This window comes from Tauraco erythrolophus, chromosome 19 (assembly GCF_009769465.1).
Source record: "Tauraco erythrolophus isolate bTauEry1 chromosome 19, bTauEry1.pri, whole genome shotgun sequence".
NCBI lineage: Eukaryota > Metazoa > Chordata > Aves > Musophagiformes > Musophagidae > Tauraco > Tauraco erythrolophus.
Window position 1 is genome coordinate 4,084,954 of NC_141483.1, and position 17,829 is coordinate 4,102,782.

At 38.1% G+C, this 17,829-nt stretch overlaps 1 protein-coding gene across 1 annotated transcript in view; it reads left to right on the top strand.

The window, feature by feature from the left end:
- CCDC60 (coiled-coil domain containing 60) overlaps positions 1-17,829 on the top strand; it is a 63,924-nt gene that overhangs the window by 29,093 nt on the left and 17,002 nt on the right. Inside the window, exons 4-7 of the mRNA XM_086623722.1 lie at positions 12,257-12,424; positions 14,520-14,627; positions 15,607-15,711; positions 17,207-17,297. Coding sequence (XP_086479848.1) covers positions 12,257-12,424; positions 14,520-14,627; positions 15,607-15,711; positions 17,207-17,297 — 472 coding nt within the window. The remainder of the gene's footprint in view (positions 1-12,256; positions 12,425-14,519; positions 14,628-15,606; positions 15,712-17,206; positions 17,298-17,829) is intronic.

The window sequence follows — 17,829 nt, forward strand, 5'->3', positions numbered from 1 at the left end:
TTGCACAAATGAAGTGTCATATTAGTAGATTAACATGAAGGTGTCTTGGTTTGATGTTTGTTGGGAAACGTGCTTTTGAAATGCCATTAGGAACTACTTGAGGTTTTTGTGTACCTTGGCCAATGTAGAGAGGTTTAGGATCAGCTGAGCTTTTTACAGCATTGAAACTATCTCCAATTCAGAAAATCAAGAGTGAGTTTCTAAGCCTATAACTGTAGAAACCTATGAAATTTCATCTGGTTTTATAAAAGTCTAGATCATCTTCAAGATTATGGTGTATAACATGATATAGGACTGCTTTTGCAGAAGGTGATGGGTTTGCCCCTGTATGTGAGGGACTCAATCTGAAAGATTCAGTGGCATGAAGAGTCATGCTTTGCAAAGTTAGCTTTTTTGTGTGCTAAAGAAGCTCCATGCAGCAAAACAGTGGCACAAACTGAAGCTGGATGTGATTTGTCCATACCAGGAGAAGGGAAAAAGGTAGATCACCTCTCTACACAGTCTGTTTCTCCTGCTCCCTGTTTGAGTATTACAGCGTTGTGTTGAGTACTGTGTGGGGAGGTCAGAAATGGGGGGGTGTCACGATATTGATCCTAATCTTGGCTGAGCAGCTAACTCTTTGTGTACGTTTGTGCAAATCACTTGACCTCTCTGCAGCTCTGTCAGGTAAATTGGGATTGGAAAACTAGGTGATGTATCTGAACTAAAATCACTGTGTAAATATATAGATTTTAAATTGACGTGGATAGTAGTGTGAATGAGGATTGCTTTTGGTACTGAAAACAAAATTTTCTTCTTTTGGGGATGTTAATGTGGTAAATCTTACAATGCCTAGCACTCAAGTACATGCAAGTGCTGTCTTGTTCATCTCTGCAGCACCACTGGCTGTCGGGTGGCCAAACATTATTACCCTCATAGGTAAATTATGAAAGTCAAATTGGGGATATAAGACTAATTATCACTGGAACAGCTACAATTGGAACGTGAGTGTCTCAAGTAAATCATAGAATGCCTTACTTGTTCTTCTAGACTTCCGCGATGCCTCTGTTTCTCTGGTTTTCATTTTTGTTTTCAAAATTGACCTACTAAATTAGAAGCTCCAGGGAAAAACTCCTTAAGAGATCCAAGCCATTACTCTGGTTAAGTGCAGTTGTTTCCTATAACAGATGAAGTGTGGAGTCCAGCCTGCTTCTAACTGAAGACATTTCTGTTTCCTGTGCCGCAACATGGTAGAGGCAGATTTGCCATCCACTGAATTTGTAATGGTAGTGCAATCTGCAAAGTTATGTTAAATGTAGATTTTTTAATGATGTGAATAGATTTGATCCTGATATGTTTTGATGTCATACCTTTTCTCTGAGTGATTAAAATCCCAGATTTTAGTCTTTCATCCCTCCTCACCTCCAGAAACCAGTACAGCTAAAGGGACAAACAAGGTTATGTTCCTTTATGTACATTATCAGCAGAATTGTCTGGTAAATCCTGATCAGTTATACCTGCACCACACCCACAGAGGATAATGGTGGTGTGCAATTGTTCTTAAATATCTAATTTGGCTCACAGAATCCTTTTTACTGCTGATGTAGATGATGGAAAGTACCCAACTGCACTTTAATATCCCAAGCAGAGTTTGCAGTGCTGATAAGAAAGACAATACCTACCTTTTAAAGCATCTCCAACTCTGCCATCTTCTTCTAGTCCCGTAAATTTAATTCACAGTTGCATTCAAAACTAGCTTCATGTGATTTCAAATGCCTGGGCGGAAATACTCCTGATCCCAAGTTTTCCATGACAATTGAAACAGATAGAAGATGAAGAAAGGGAAGACCTACTCTTGTACTACTGCACAAATAAATGTCTATTTACTTTTTACGCTTACTGAACAGTAAATGATCTATTTACACACATTCGTGTTTTGAAGGTCAGAAGTTTAGCATGGTCCGGGCCTAGTCAAAGCTGCTTAGTACACTTGGGAGAAAATCTTAAATTTTCTTATTTAGAGCCTTTTTGCTCTTGTGCAGACAATGGTTGCTTTAATACTAGCTTCTGGAAAGCACTGTTGTCTGAATAAATGCATAAATGAAGTTTGCCTGTCATGTCATGTAATACCACACATTCTTTACATTATAATCCCAGTAGTGATCCTGTAACACACCTAATATAATTTATTCTATTTACTGTGGCAATTAAATGATGAATCTTACCATATTTTATATTATTTAAGAAGTGAAGTATGATATGAGCTATAATGGCCATGGAGGAATTTCCTTGAAAAAAGTCAGGGGAACAGATTTTTGAAATATGAACTCGCTTTCTTTAATACTTTCTGAAACATACAGTAGTCAAATGACCCAGTATGCCGAAAAATATCTGACAGACTTCGTATCTGGAAATCAAAGGTATATGTTAACTTTTTAAAAAAATTTTTATTGTGTTATGTAAGCTGGGAAATTCTTTGAGTGTCATTGTGTGACCTTTTAACAATGGAAATGTGCTAGACATTCATCTTGAGTGTTTGCACAATGTTGCTTTGACTAAATCTGCATGTAGAAAAAAGAACAAGAACAGTAAGAAGAGCAAAGGAATCAACACTCAGACTTTTTAACCAAATACTGAGATGTGAAGTTGCAGGAAAAGATAATTTCAAGTGAGAAGGACTGCACTACTGGTTTGAACTAGAGGACATGTCAGCAATACTTCTTAGTAACAATTTCAGACTATGGAAAAGGACCAATTTTAGAAAAAAGCAGAGAGGAAAATGCAAGAAAGAAAAAAGAAAACTGGAGTTTTCTATTCCAGGGGAGCAACTTTTAATTTCAGTTAAAACAGTCAGGCTAGCAGAGCAGTGTGCTAATACATATTACAGGGAATCAGTGAATACAAATGACCTTTGTGGATTTGATTTTTGCTGCTTTTCCTCCTCCTGAGTGAAAAGGAACACCCAGCAGTTTTCTTAATTGGACGTCAATTGATACGTATTCACAGGAAGTAGTGTCTGTCATCTTGCAGCTTGTTTGTATGAAAGAGTGTAATGGAACAAAACTGTGAGGAAGTTTTTAATGATCACAGTGACATAGCACAGTAGTATGAATTTTAAAATTATCTCACAAATGTTTGAAGACTTGTTACCAGAACAGACTTAGCTGCATTCATAAAGCTTTAGTGCTCTATCTTACACATTACAAGCATAATTAAACTAAAGATAAACCTTATAATTATGACCTCATACCCCCTCTCAGTAATATTCTCTTATACTTTGAGTCCTCATGATGATATAAAAGAGGATGGTGACAGAACGCAGAGGTTGCTCGAACTACTCATCTGTCAAAACTCTGTCACTAGTGTCAAGTAGAAAGTCATACCAGTGCTTTCTGACTGATGAGTTGTACCCAGTCACATTAGGGACACACCTGTCAGGTCTCAGATATCGTTTTACCTAAACACAGTATTAAATGTAGGAAGGAATTTTTTATCTTTGTGTAGCATAAAATGAAAAAAAAAACGTTTGGGAAATCTGCAGATAATGATCATTCCTCTTCCTTTGTAGATCGATACATCTTACTTCCAGTGGAGATGGCCCATGTAGACACAAAGTGGCTCTGACTTACTTGACTAAGTACTTCCCAATGTCAGGTTCAGTGGGTGGAATACAGTATGGCAGAGAAGACAAAACCTTTGTCCTTGAGCATTCAAATATCTTTAGCTTTGAGCCAAGAATTATATTTTCATGTCTGTTGCTATACTTAGTAAAACTAAGCAAACTCAAGAAGCACAGCCCTTTTGAAATTAGATTCAGCTTTGAGGGAGATCCTTCCTTATTGCTTTATTCCAATGACATCTGTAAATGAGATCCAGAAATAATGTTAAGTAATGAACACTTGCATGAGGATGTATTGTATGAGAACCAAGAAAGTAGAGAGAAACTAATAAATTGTAGAAGGATGTAGGAACACTTACACAGCAAAAGAGATGATCAGAGTGTTGGAAGCTTGTAGTTGTTAATCCATAATAAAAGCAGGTTGCCGTAAAGCACTTCTGTAGGCTAGCTCAGCCGCTGAGACTACGCAAGTGTACTGGAAATACTCTTGTGAAACATCGCCGCAAAAAACAGTGCTTAAAAATAAGAATATTGTTTCCAATGGGGCTAGCTGAAAGTACTTTCTTATAAAAAGGAGATAGGAAACATGAAAGAAACTGGAAATGCTGTGCTGTGACAGTCATCTAAGCATAGTTGCTTGTGTAAAAATGACAAATTGTGGTCATCTTCAGCCAATGATGTCTAGGAATTGGCAGGCTTGAGCTGCAAGCTCAAAGGGAAAGCGTCCATGCTGTTCCGTGAGCCCGTCAAGCCTTACTTGCAAACAGGGCGTGCTAAACCTCCGTTGCATTTCCCGTAGTTTGGAGAAAACGGCTCCCATGCATCTGTTTTACTGTGCTGTGCTAGTTAAATAAAACTAAATGTCAAACTGCCGGCAGTTTAACAGTGTTCAACTGGCTGCTTTTTATGTTTTAAATTAGAAACTGGATGGCTCTTTAAAAGGGTTGAAGTTTCCTGAAGGCAGATGTCTAAAAGTCGCTCTGCAAGCAGAAAGCCCAGTCTCTACTAACACGTTCTTTGTGCCTGCAACAAGGGGCCGACTGTTACCTGAAGAGCAGGTCTTCCTGCTCCTTTTCCTGCTAGTGGCTGTGTAGCTGAATTTAATACAAAACTGTTCAGATTTTGCAACTGAAATGGCAGCTACTACCAAAAGATTTTAAATGGCAAGAAATGTGTTATTTTGGGGTTTTGGTTAGGACCGTGTCTGTCCATCCCTGTGAATCTGTACCAATCCTCTTCTAATATATGCAGACAAGATGACGTTAGTGTTTAGAGGTTATGATAAATTGGCATTCCTTAATGCTTAATCCTGGAAGATACAGCAGAGTCTGTAAGAGCAGGGTGGAGAGGCAACATGGAGTTAAGAAGCAAAGAGAGTGAGGCAGTACTGAGAAGGTGAAATGTTTATCTGCCAATATTAGTTTCCAAGGTATTTAATACTTCATAATGTCAGTTGCTTGGAAACCAGTGTTTCGTGCCCTTTTGCTGCTTGGCAGAAATCACTCTAATTGACATGTTTCTAGCACTGTCACTGCTGGCAGTTTGCAGCACTTTTTTTTTTTTTTCCAGAAGCAAAAATTTTCTTTTACATGAATGATGGCTCACATTAATTAGACAGCAGTCATGGGCAAAGACAACCACTTAGGTGTATGGATGTATGAATCATTATCTCTGTCATCAATCACTGGGAAGACTGCTATTCCCATCAACGTTTCTGCCTTTCCAGGCTGTTCATTTGAGTCAATCTCCTTTCTTTTTGTACAAAAATATATTTGTTTGCTTGAAATTTCATAAGTGGAAATAGCTTGTGGCTTATTAGATTTTACTATCTATCTAAACACAACAGTCTAATCCCACGTGTTGTGATACAAAATGACACGTTGTCATGGAATGTTTGAACAAAGCTACTACTTAAAATGAGTTTTCCATTATTTAGTAGTAAAATGTCATTACTCTATAAATACCTTTATGGGTAAGGCAAGACACTAGATCATGAAGAGTTGCTTCAAATTTCACAGGAAAATCTTGAACCAGCAGTGTTTCCTGTTAGAGGATCAGGGACCTCAGTGAAGTTCCACTTAACAAGCAGTGAGTTTTTATTGGTAATATGAACATAAAGTTACTGCTGTATGTTCTTACAGCAAGAAAATAGCCCAGAAATCTTCAGATGACTTTTTTTTTTTCTTTTGAAGTTTTAGGAATAGTTTCCTCACATCTTTTTAGAGAAGAATTTAAAACAAAGCTTTGAAATATCACAGATCTATTTTTCTATTCTTTATCAGTACAAAACTGTCTTCTCTGTGCTGCTCTGGAAGTACTTCCCACACTCACCTTTGTTTATGTACTCCTCCAGAGACACCAAAAGCTGGAACCCTAAATGTGCCTACCCCAAAAGAAACTTTTATATGAAGATCAACAGGAATAGGAGCTACAGCATGGCACAAGTGGAGGAGTGTGTGTTTGCATGTTCTCGCATTCTGGGACTTCTTAAAAGAGAAATTGCTGCCCTCCATTCTTCCTAGGTTGAGAAGAACACACTTCCAACTAAAAATAAGCCATTTTCTTTATGGTTTTTGTGCCACCAGGTAGCCAGATATGTTTGTGCTTCTCAATGTTAGAGAACCTCTCCTCATTTTCAAAGTAGAGGTTCTGCCTCATTTCGCAATGAAAGCAGCATCTTCTATAATGGAATGTCTTTGTAGTTAATTGAAAACCACTCTGAGACAGCTTTAAATATGCTGTAATACACAAATAGATTCACCTATAATAGTGTGGGGTATTGGTTTTTAACTATTGGAGATCCTTATTTCCTGCTGCCTGCACAGCCTTCTGTGAACATACCACAAATTTACTTATGTCTTAAAATTTAACTTTTTTTAAAATTTTTTTAAAATTTGACTTGTTTCTTGACTTATTTCATGGTCAGATTTTCATGTGATAATATGCATCTTTCCCATTATGCAAATCCTGGTTTTGTTTTTTAAACAAAGACAGATAAAATGGGAATCTACATCTGAAGTAATGTGAGTGTTCCAGATTGTTTGTATGTCTTCAACTGCTCAGGACAGATGTCGATATGGTACGACTTTAGTTCCTGGCCCGAATGGTTAATGGTTCAGTATGGTAAATGATCACACATGTCAGAGTTTCTATGGGTTATTAACTACGTTTGATAGGTTTTAATGTCATTATCATCTGGTCTTCACTGGATTTAAGACGACTAGATGTATGAATAGTTACCCATTTGGTTCTTACTGTGTAATTACTCAACCATTAATTAGGAGTAGTAACCAGTGTGTTCCTGATTCTCCATTGCCTCACGTGTATCCGTTTGCATCTCTAACTTGGCTGTAAATGCTACCAAGCTGGAATTCATAATTAATTTATGCTAGTATCTACATATGAATTGTGAATAGTTGCAAACTTTTTCTGTCCACATGCTAAGCTTTCGGGACATGACCCAAATGCAGAGCTCAATAGTAGGACTTGCTCACTCAGGCTTACCACCATGTAAACTCAACTCCATGGCTTTTAGTGATTTCAGAAGGTGGGTAGTGTATGCACAATACACTAATTCTCATTGATAATGAGAAAGGTGTGAAGCAGTCTGAATGTAAATAAGTTTGGGACATACGGGCGTAGATATACATTACAACACTGAACGTAAAGCACTAAAGAACTGAGTGAAATGGTCGGCAGCTCCAGTATCTACTGATAGGAGAATGGGATAGATTCTCCACTGGTAAAAATCAGTATTGTTGCTGACAATTTACAAGAAATGCAGAGTTTTCTCCTATTATTCTTTCTATACTTTGTAAGTAAGAAAAGCACTGTCTGCATGTGGATCTTCTTTTATCTTGGGATTTCCTGCTGTTTCACAATTAGCAGCTTGTCAGAAAGTTAAGGGACATCTAAGAATTACTTCGACTATTAGAATGCAGCAGCAGCTCAAGTGGAGTCTGATGTGTGCTAATTCGCATACACACAACATCATATTTTGGGGGACTGGAATGATTTTTAAAGTGTCCTATTGCAACTGAAACAACATTAAGGACGGTAACATCTAATTAATTGAAATCTGGTGGCAATGCAGGTATTAACACTTGTGCTCCTGTGGAGATTACCATAAGATCCTTAATAACTTCAGGTTGGGAGATCTTCCTTTTTATTATATCTTCAAAAAGACAGAGCCCCTTAAAACTGCATAAGGGTGTAGATTTCAAGTTAAATCCAAATGAAGCAAGCTTCCTGCTCTCACCACTGCCTTCAATGGATGTTTCTTTGAATTCTTCAGGATCCAAACACAGATCAGCCTCGTTTGAGATTTGTGATGGGATCACAGCTCGTGATGGCATAGCTGCAAATAACGCTAAGTGTTCGTTTAGAGGAATTAGACTATTTTCTTAATCCACAGTTTTAGTCTGTAATGTTCAGAATACAGTCTAGCTGTATTTACTGTATTTTCAAAGTTAATGTCTCCGTGGTTCGTTTTATACAGAAATAGATTGTTGTTATATAACTTTTTCTACAGAAAATGTTTACTCAGAAGGCTTTTAAGTGGCAGTGTGCATAACATTGCCCTTGCTTTTCACCTGGGAAGCCTTAACTCAATATTCAGTTTGTCACTGGTGCAGTAAGTTAGGCAGTGCCCAGCTGATATTCACCTTGCAACACGCTCAGCATGGTCTAGCCTTGTGCCCAAAGAGGAGCTTTCACTGGGCTAGTAGGGAGTGTTGCAGATGCAGACTGAAATGCTGCTTTTATGAAAACGTAGGAAATGGCATTTAGAAAGCCTGTGCTCTCTGTGGCTTTCAGAACAATGCCACATTGGTTTCATTTATATTTACAACCGACTATAAGCCTCTGGAAGAGGCTAAATTCTTTCTGTATGGCGTCTGGAGCAGGAGATGTTCTGTTATTAGCTTTATCGATATAAAGGCTGCATCTGTTAAGATAAGAAAACTGAATAAGCCATTTTCTGAAACAGTGGCTAACAATTTCCATGATCAGACAGAATGTATGCAGTTAAATTGTTTGAAAGATACATAGTTAACTTACAGCTAACGATATTTGTTCACCATGAGCCAGCAGCGTGCCCAGGTGGCCAAGAAGGCCAATGGGATACTGGCGTGTATCACGAATAGTGTGACCAGCAGGAGCAGGGAAGTGATCCTGCCCCTGTACTCGGCACTGGTGAGGCCGCACCTGGAATATTGTGTCCAGTTTTGGGCCCCTCGCTTTAAGAGAGATATTGAGCTTCTGGAGCGAGTCCAGAGAAGGGCGACTAAACTGGTCAAGGGGCTGGAAAATAAAACTTATGGGGAGTGGCTGAGGGAGTTGGGGCTGTTTAGCCTGGAGAAGAGGAGGCTGAGGAGAGACCTGATTACAGCCTACAAATACTTGAGAAGGGATGGTGGGGAGGTGGGGGAAGGGCTCTTTACATTAGTGATGGGAGATAGAACAAGAGGAAATGGGCATAAGCTTAGTCAGGGGAGATTCAGGTTGGATGTTAGGAAGTGTTTCTTCTCTGAAAGGGTTGTCAGCCACTGGAATAGGCTGCCCAGGGAGGTGGTTGAGTCCCCATCCCTGGATGTGTTTAAGAAAAGGGTGGATGAACTACTTAGGGATATGGTTTAATGGGAGATTAGGGACGGTTGGACTAGATGATCTCTAAGGTCTTTTCCAACCTAGAAATCTATGATCATAATATAATGTTCAGGGCCTAAAAGAGACAGAATCAAGCTGTTAAAAACTTCTTTGCACCTCAGGAAATGGAACAGAGGAAGAGTTGATGAAACTGAAGGACCTCTGTACCACCACCCACTGCACTGGAAGCAGTTGCTCAGTGGAGGGACAGCACATGGGTGTGCAACCTTCTGCCCCTCTTTCTAGCAATTCTGTTGAGGCTGGAGCTGTACCAGCTTCGCTGAGCAAGAATTTGGCATCACATGTTCAGGAGTGCCTGTCATTCCTTTAGTAAACCATCTCCTACTGAATTTGTTTGCATAAACGTTACATGTGAGGTGGTTAACTGTAAAATTTGATTTTCTGGGACAAACACATCCTTAGTATGATTCCTTTGAATTTAGTGAAGATGACCCTGTGTACTTAAGGTATATTTAAACAGAATGTAAAAAAAAAAAATAATCTGGTAAATATTTAGCTTGTCTTTACCCTAATGGAAAGGTTTCTGGCATTATCATTATAGCTTCTAAATGCTTTTCTAGAACCTAAATTGTAATTAAGACAAATTTATTATTTCCTTTTATTTTTGTGAGTCATTTTATGTGTAGTACACTACTGGGTCACTCCTTTGTGCGTGTCATTGACCCTTATCTATAATAATACATTTCTGTAGAGAAAACTTGAAGTATTCCGTGGTACATTATTACTGTTCAGGAAACTCTTAATTTTCATCCTGATAAAGACATTAATTTAGAAAAATACAAGAAATTCTTTTGTCTGAATGGCAGTTGAAAATCTGTGTTGTGACTACAGTTGACTGAAGCTCAATTACTTTAACAAATGTATTCCAAATTTAATCTCGATTACATTTGCATTTTAATGAACGATTCTCACCTACTTGTCAAATAGTCAGCCCAGTTAAATTTATTAAGTTATTGTATAAACAGAGTATTGCGATGCCAGAATTTAAATGGAGAAATATTTGTTGTCCTATTCCAGCAATGTACTGTAAATTTATAGTGTAGAAAAGTATATTGGTCACCTTTCGTGTTATAAAAGTTTATATTTATTTTACTGTTTCCCTGACAAGAGTCAATGAACCTTTAGGGTCATTCATAAATGTCCCAGAAATAATTTTATGGAATTATGAGAGGAATTTTTTGTTTAAATCAGGTAGTTATTATAGCTTTTCTATACACTGCATTTCTGTTAATTCTATTTTATTTCTTTTTCCATATTTGAAGATTGAAGACCTGCTTTTTGTAATAACTAGGACTTCAAGGAAGTCAGAGTAAAAATGTTCATTCACAAGTGTGCATAACATTTCCTATTCCTATTGGTATATAAGAGCCATCACTGATTTTCATATACACATATTAAAGCCTTCTCTTTTAGATAAACTTTTTTTAAAGAAAGTACTGATTGTACTTGCCATTTATATATCTTTCTCCAGTAACACTGGTTATGGCTGTTAGTGTAAAAGAACTTTCTAGTTTATATTTATCTTTCTCTACTACTTGTCTTTGATTCATATAATAACCTTGTTCACTATTTGTGGCATTATAATACGCAGCTACAGCAGGGGTTTTGGTCTTTAAGAAGGAATGCTTACAGCAGTGTGTGCAGAAGTGTGGGAAAAAGCACTAGGAAGGAGAAAAAATTTTTATATACAAAGATCTTGATAGTTGGCAGAAGGAGAGAGAGAAAACTACTGGAAACGGACATAAAGCAAGAATTTGAGGCCGTTAAATATTTTCTAGTATTCCAAGAGAAGTCTGTTGTGCAAAATACTAGGTTCTTATGAAAAACATGACTCTGAAATCCTCATGTTTTTCTGAAGCATGAACATTTCTTATCAGGGACATCTTATTTTCTTATCTTTTTTCTTTTTCCGAAGTTAGTATAGAAATATCTAGCAGATGGGTTATTATCTACCTGAACTAGAAATGTTTTCAGGCTTCTATTTATAGTTGCTGAACTTTAAAAAATAGCGTAAACAAACCCAAAAACCCAATCCCCACACCATTAAATTGTGCAAGTGGTTTTTCGTCAAGGAAAGCAAACAGGGAGTTAATGGCTCCCCTTAAGAACTAGTGACTTCAGTGCCCGAAATTTGCACTCTGTATGACCTTCAGGTGCTTTAGTGCATGTCTGTTAAGAAAAAGGAGTTTTCACTTTTTGGTAAAACAAAGGAGGCCTAGCTCTCAAGCCTGGATTGTGTTTGAGGGAATCAATACAGCCCCATGACACTTGATTCAAAAGTCAGCAACGCATTAACTTAAAGGGGTATGTCCTACGCCTGGATCGTGTGCTCCTCTGGCTTGGATCAGCTGCTCCACTCTTACTAATATTTTAACCAAAGACTGTAGAGTAATTGTGTGCCATATCCCTTTCACTGCCCTAGCTTACCTTTTTTGGTTTTTAAACCTGTGTTGCCATCTTACAGGGAGTGCATTGTGATTTCTTCTTCATTTTCTTCTCTTGCACTAATACCCTGCCCCTTGTCTTCAGCTCGCTCACAGGCTTCACTGGCAGCTTCCCTGTTACCAACAACGCAGGCAGTCTTCTGACAGCAGGTGGAATTTAGCAGCTAACAGGTAGCTTCAGGGCAGCACCTGTCAGGCTGTAACAACTCAGTTAAGACAGTGATGGGCCCAGCGGTCAATTGGCTGCTATAAATTTGAGTTAGGCAGGGAGTTTTTAAATCAAGTACTGGACAAAGCGATGGTGAGTTCAAGACATCCAATAGCTAACCTGTGTGGTGCTGAAAGAGATAAGGGGAAGATCTCCCTGTTCATATTGGGAATTGTTGTCCTTTGTTATCATATTGCAGAAGGAAATACTAATGTTGAACTCTTGAATGCAGAAGAATGTGAAATTTCTGTTAAAAACTAAGTTGGTGGGCAACAGAGAAATTAATCAATTTGATAGTGTGCCTTTAGTACACTGACCAGCTTCGATGATTTTTGGCAGGCGTCATGTCAATTCTGTGAAGCAAGGTGGAGAATACTTTCATATACTTCACCAAGAATCACTGGAGATGAAGAACACACAGAAAGCAGCCCAGCAAGCTCCGGACACGAGACAGAAAACTGAGTTCCAGCCACCCCAATGCTCCTCTGATGCAGAGGAGTCAGATACGTAAGTCAACTCGGAGGGCTTTTGGTGCTCTGAGGGCAGTTTTAGAAAGCGACAATTTCCAATTTCTGCCATTAGTTGGTATTGAGGCAGAATGTTGCTACTTGTGTGACCTAGAAAGAGAAAATGCTTAAAATCTGAGTAAGTGAGCAGCTGTAAACCTTGCAAGCGTGGAAAAAAATGGTTGAGGTGCTATTTGAAAAGGAAGAAGTTTAGAAAACAGAAGGTCAGTGAACTAGGGAGAGGTTTCATAGCCAGCTCAGAACTGAGGGGAGAAGGAGGAGGCCTGGTGAGTTTGTGCCATGCGTTTGTTTCCACAATGGGACTGCAGCACTAAGAGTAAAAAAGAATTGCATTCAGCAGAATAACTGCCTTAGCTTGCAGGGTGGGTTTCTGCACTAGTTCAGACCTATTACTTACTACCTTCTTCAGATTTTCTCTCCATTTGATCATTAGATAGTCTTCCATCCGTTTGCTCACACTGATCTTTTTGGAGCACCTCTAATGCCTGTTGTAATGCTGTAGTTGTCTTCCGTTTGTCAACCCACACTAGACGATGAGATGACTAAATACTTGCTCAGCAGGATGCCATAGCTCTTCTAGAGGTTTACACACCTTTGGGAGCCTTATTGCATCAAAAGGTCATCCATCCCAAACAGTCTTTTCTCATCGGTTTGCTATGGCTTTTGTCACTCCCAAGTACCAGCTTCCTCTCTTTCACCTCTCTTCCATGAACTGACAGTCAACTTGGAAAACTCAGTCTCCAGAGTTTAGTTGCTAATAATATGTAAATACAAATAATACCATCTCAGAGTCACCTGAGATGCAATCGTGCTCTAGTCATAAAGTGGGACAACAATATATAACCATTATTAAAAAATAAGAAATAAAATATTTCCTGTTTGCCTTTTGGTTGGTTTCGTACTAGTAGTACAGACAGGCTGGGAGATTCTGAACAGAAAAGCATCATGTTTACTAGAGTAACATTTAATATCTAGCATTCTAAATGGTCACCAACTGAATAGCTATTAAAGGTGGGAAAGGAACAGAGTATTACTGAGGGGGAGAGTGTTATGGAAGGAGAAAAGGTATAGGGTATTAGTCAAATATTTTGGAATCTTAGACTGTAATGTCTGCAGTCTATGACTTTCTCCTTACTCAAACGAGTCACCTACAGCTGTGTGATTTAAATGGCACTATGAAGCACTTTGATCCTAGGTTAGTGAAGGCTACATGAACGTTTTGGGTAAACAAGATTATTTAATTAAAAAAAAAATGAAAATTGAATATGTAAGAACCTCTCTGAAAGCTTTTTGTAAACTCTGTGCTTATTATTCTTTTTGATATGTGACGGTTGTCTAACATCAGGTGCAGGTAGTTGTTTACATTTGGGAAAAACAGCTGTAAACATTTCCTTTCCCTGCTTGATAGTGTTTTATAAACACTTTCCTTGGGTGTAAGTGGCCAAACAGGCTTGTGGTGGTGAAGAATCAGTTCCTACAGCCTATAAAGAGCTCAGTCTTCTGTTACGTTGGCTTGGCCAGCACTCCAGACTCTTTTTTTCATTGAGGTGAATCTTTTCAACTTAATCTTTATTGTTTTCTGTGCACACAATATGTTAACCAAGGAAAAAAATGAATTTTACAGGCATATCTTGAAACTTTGGCCTTATGTGTATAATCCCATTGATGCCGTTGGCACAATACCAACAGAAAACAAATGCAATGAAATGTAAGCAGTATCTCAGCATCTTTTCTCAAACAAATCAGTCATGTTATTTTGTCTGCCTCCAAATTTGATTTCACATAAATGCTTAGTTGCTAATAATATGTAAATACAAATAATGTCATCTTTATAAAGTACTGTAAACATATTAGAAATAAATAATAATGTTTACCAGGAAATATAATTAGGTTTGTGATATTAATAAATGATAATAAATGCAGTAATTAACAATTTAGAAATACACCTAAGTATTTTTTTAATGTAAACAGGAGAAGAGGGAGTGTGGTGATGTGAACACAATAAACGGTTTTATTGGCTCTGTTTTCATTTCACATACTCCTTTTTTAACTTCAGTCCTTGTCCTTTCCCACAGTTGCTCTCTAACAGAAGACGACCACCTGAAGAAGATAAAGATGACCTTACGGTCTTTTGCTCCTGTTCATACCAGTGTCTTGACTTCAGGTCCTCCTGGAGCGAAAAGGTAAATTTGAAGGCAGCTTTACGTCCTGCCCTCCTTGGTAGAACATAAGCAAAATTCACAGCAACGCAGGCCCATAACACATATACCTAGAGCTGCTGTTCAGCTGGTGAAAATGTATCCTGAGAATTTCAGGAGTTTCTGGTAAAATAATCCATTTTTACTAATAGCAACTGTTAAATTCTAACTTTAAATGATTGAATCCTAATGAGTTACTGAAAACCTTGTATGTGCACATGTACACAAACACATCGTTTGTCTCACTGATCTTGACTCAGCAACTTCTAAGTTGCAAAAAATTTGCTTATGTGGTATAGCTTTCAAGATTAGGCTCATTTTAAGGAAAGGCTGTCAAAATTAATATTTAATTTGCCTCATTTAAAAAAAGTAGGCCTGAGAGAGAAAAGACAGTACTTATATGGTGAACACTTCTACATGTTTTATATTAGTCACTAATACACATTATCTGTTCTAACTTCATTGATCCAATTGTTCACCAACAGTCTCTTCATATTTACGTTTGCACGTGGGATAAGCTAAAATGCCTAAGATAATCTTAGTTCAAAAGAAGACGGGTCCTACACTTTAAACTCTCACACTGCGTTTTTTTAAATGCAGAACTTAAAAGCTTCTGTAGAATCCAAAAACCATAAGAATCCATACGATAAAAGGATAAATGCTGGAATCCTTATAGGCACGAAAGCACGGAGGACATCACCAAGTCCATTGAAAATTTCACATCCAAAAACATACTTCAGCATTACAAAAACCTTAAGAGGTGCCTAGAATTCACTGGAACAATGAGAACATTCATCTGCTACAGGAATGCTTAGATGCATCTGTTTCATCCAACGTGATCATAGAATGGGTTGGGTTGGAAGAGACCTTAAGGATCACCTCGTTCCGACGCCCCTGCTGTGATGCCAGTTTGGCTCTTTCCCTCACTCCATGCTATAAACACATTTGTTTCTTCTCTTCGCAGCGAACCTCCCTTCCGACAGCTGTGTGCCATACACTGGCTTTTGAAAGCTTTGGCTCTTGAATCCAGCAGTTTGAAGCATTCCATACGAAGGTGTTGGAATCCAATGTATGTGTATGAGGAGTTTGGGATCTTTTCTCCTTTATGCGCTGATGTTTCTCTTCTTTCAAGTGAAAGCTGAGTGAAACATTTGTTTTCTTTCCTTTTTCTCTTTTGGTTAATAATTATGCAAATTAAATACATGTAGTAATAAACGTATGTATCTTCCCATAGCCTTCCCTTGAAGCATTATCCCAGTGAACTCAACAGGAACTCCATATGCATTATAATTACAGAACAAAGCCAACTATTAAGTGATATTTAGCTGGTTTTATTCTATCAATTATGCATGACGGTGCTGGGTACTTATAAAAGATGTGTTGGTTCTCAACTTTTATACTGTTAAAGTAAATATTAGTTTACGTTTCCAATGTTTTTTGTCAGTATAATCATGTTGACATACCATGTATTTAAGTTATTCACGAGTATTTAGTATAACAGTGAACAGTTTCTCTGATTTGCAGGGCAGAGCTCTTCAAAGCTGTCCTGTTTTCTCTGTATATTCTCAGTCAACACAAACTGTTCCTACGTATAACAGAAGTGGTAGAGTAGTGTTGTATAGAATTAGCCTGATAAATTGCAGGGGAGAATCAGTCCAGTATGTATTGTGGGTGTTTTTTTCACATGTTTACATATGAGGACCAACCAATAGACTGGGATAAAAAACCAAACAAAAAAACCCACCAAAAACCAAAACAAACCCAACACAAACCAGTTTGTCAGCACGTCTCACAGGTACAGGCTGACAGCAGAGCAGAAATGCACAAGGCTCTGGGTTCGTTTCCAGTTTCCGAAGTAGTGCAGTCTCCTGTGTACTTCCTCCTGCTCTCTGACCACCGCTCCTCTCCCTCAATGTCATTTGAACTGCTCTGCACACACACGTACCTCATTACACAGTAACCATGAAAAAACAAGTTTACATTTAGATCACACAGTCTCTGCCTGCACAAAAAGAGAGCTTTTTAAATGTGGTGAAGGAAGCAAGCTTAGAACACTGGTCTGCTTTGTAAAACCTTTGACTGATTAGGTGGGGACTGAGTGATAAATGAGACTATCTCAGCTGCAAGGACTGCAGCTTCCACGTTTACCTTTGTCAACGTGATGTAACATTTCAACTTTTGTACTGGTATAGGTCTTCATTTAGCCTATACCATGGAAAAATCAAACTGGTATGAACCTGCTGACATTTCTATCCTTTAAATCTTGTATACTGGACAAAATTCTTCAGTATTTGCAGAGAGGAAGTTGAGAGCATGATCTGGCGCAGTACACATGCATGATAGCTTGTAGAATGACTGTGCTTTCTTTAGGTGATTCTTCACTTGTGACTAACTTACTTGTGGCTTACACACCTTGCATTTTCTTTCCATTTCTTATAAGCAAAGATATACGTCATAGTAGTGGTCAGCCACCGTTTACTCTCCGTTTATTGCATTTCTTAAAAGAACTTACAACAAAATCAAGACTCTCAAAATGGAAAACTAATTAAATTGTTTTCACTTAGGGACCCTGGTGGTTCTAAAGAAACAGTAAAAGAAACTGAAGAGGAAAAGTTAGCAACATGCAAGTGGGAGCTCTTTATTACAAAGACAAAGGTAACTTCATTGTTAATTTCTTCCATGGGACCTAATACAACTTTTCAAGTATTTGTTTTGGTTTTGCCTAATTAAACTCCATGATACCCCATTTTATGCTCTGGATCTGGTGACTGCAGAGTACTTGTGTCTCTTGGTTTTGAAGAATAACAATTTGATACTGGGCAGTAGGACGGGCAGTATACAGCGGATTGAAACTGTGTCTTAGCCATAAGTACTGCTGAGGGAAGAATTAAATGTTTGGCTAAAACATAACTAGCCTTTTGTTTGCATTTGCCCGCTTTTTAATGACCCAGAGTCATGTTGCAGTACTTGTTCACACAAAGAGGTCTCTTTCAGTCAAATGGGATTCCAGACTGGTATCCTGGAGGCCTTATTCTAGTAAGTTCTAGTCATTATTTGTTTGGTTGCCTTTTTACACAGAATTTAAAGCTGAATTCAGAAACAAACGCCAAATGTTGAGGCCTTTAAAGAAAGCAGGATTCACTTGCCACATTCAAAGCAAAGCCAAGGAAAGGATAAAACATGTAAT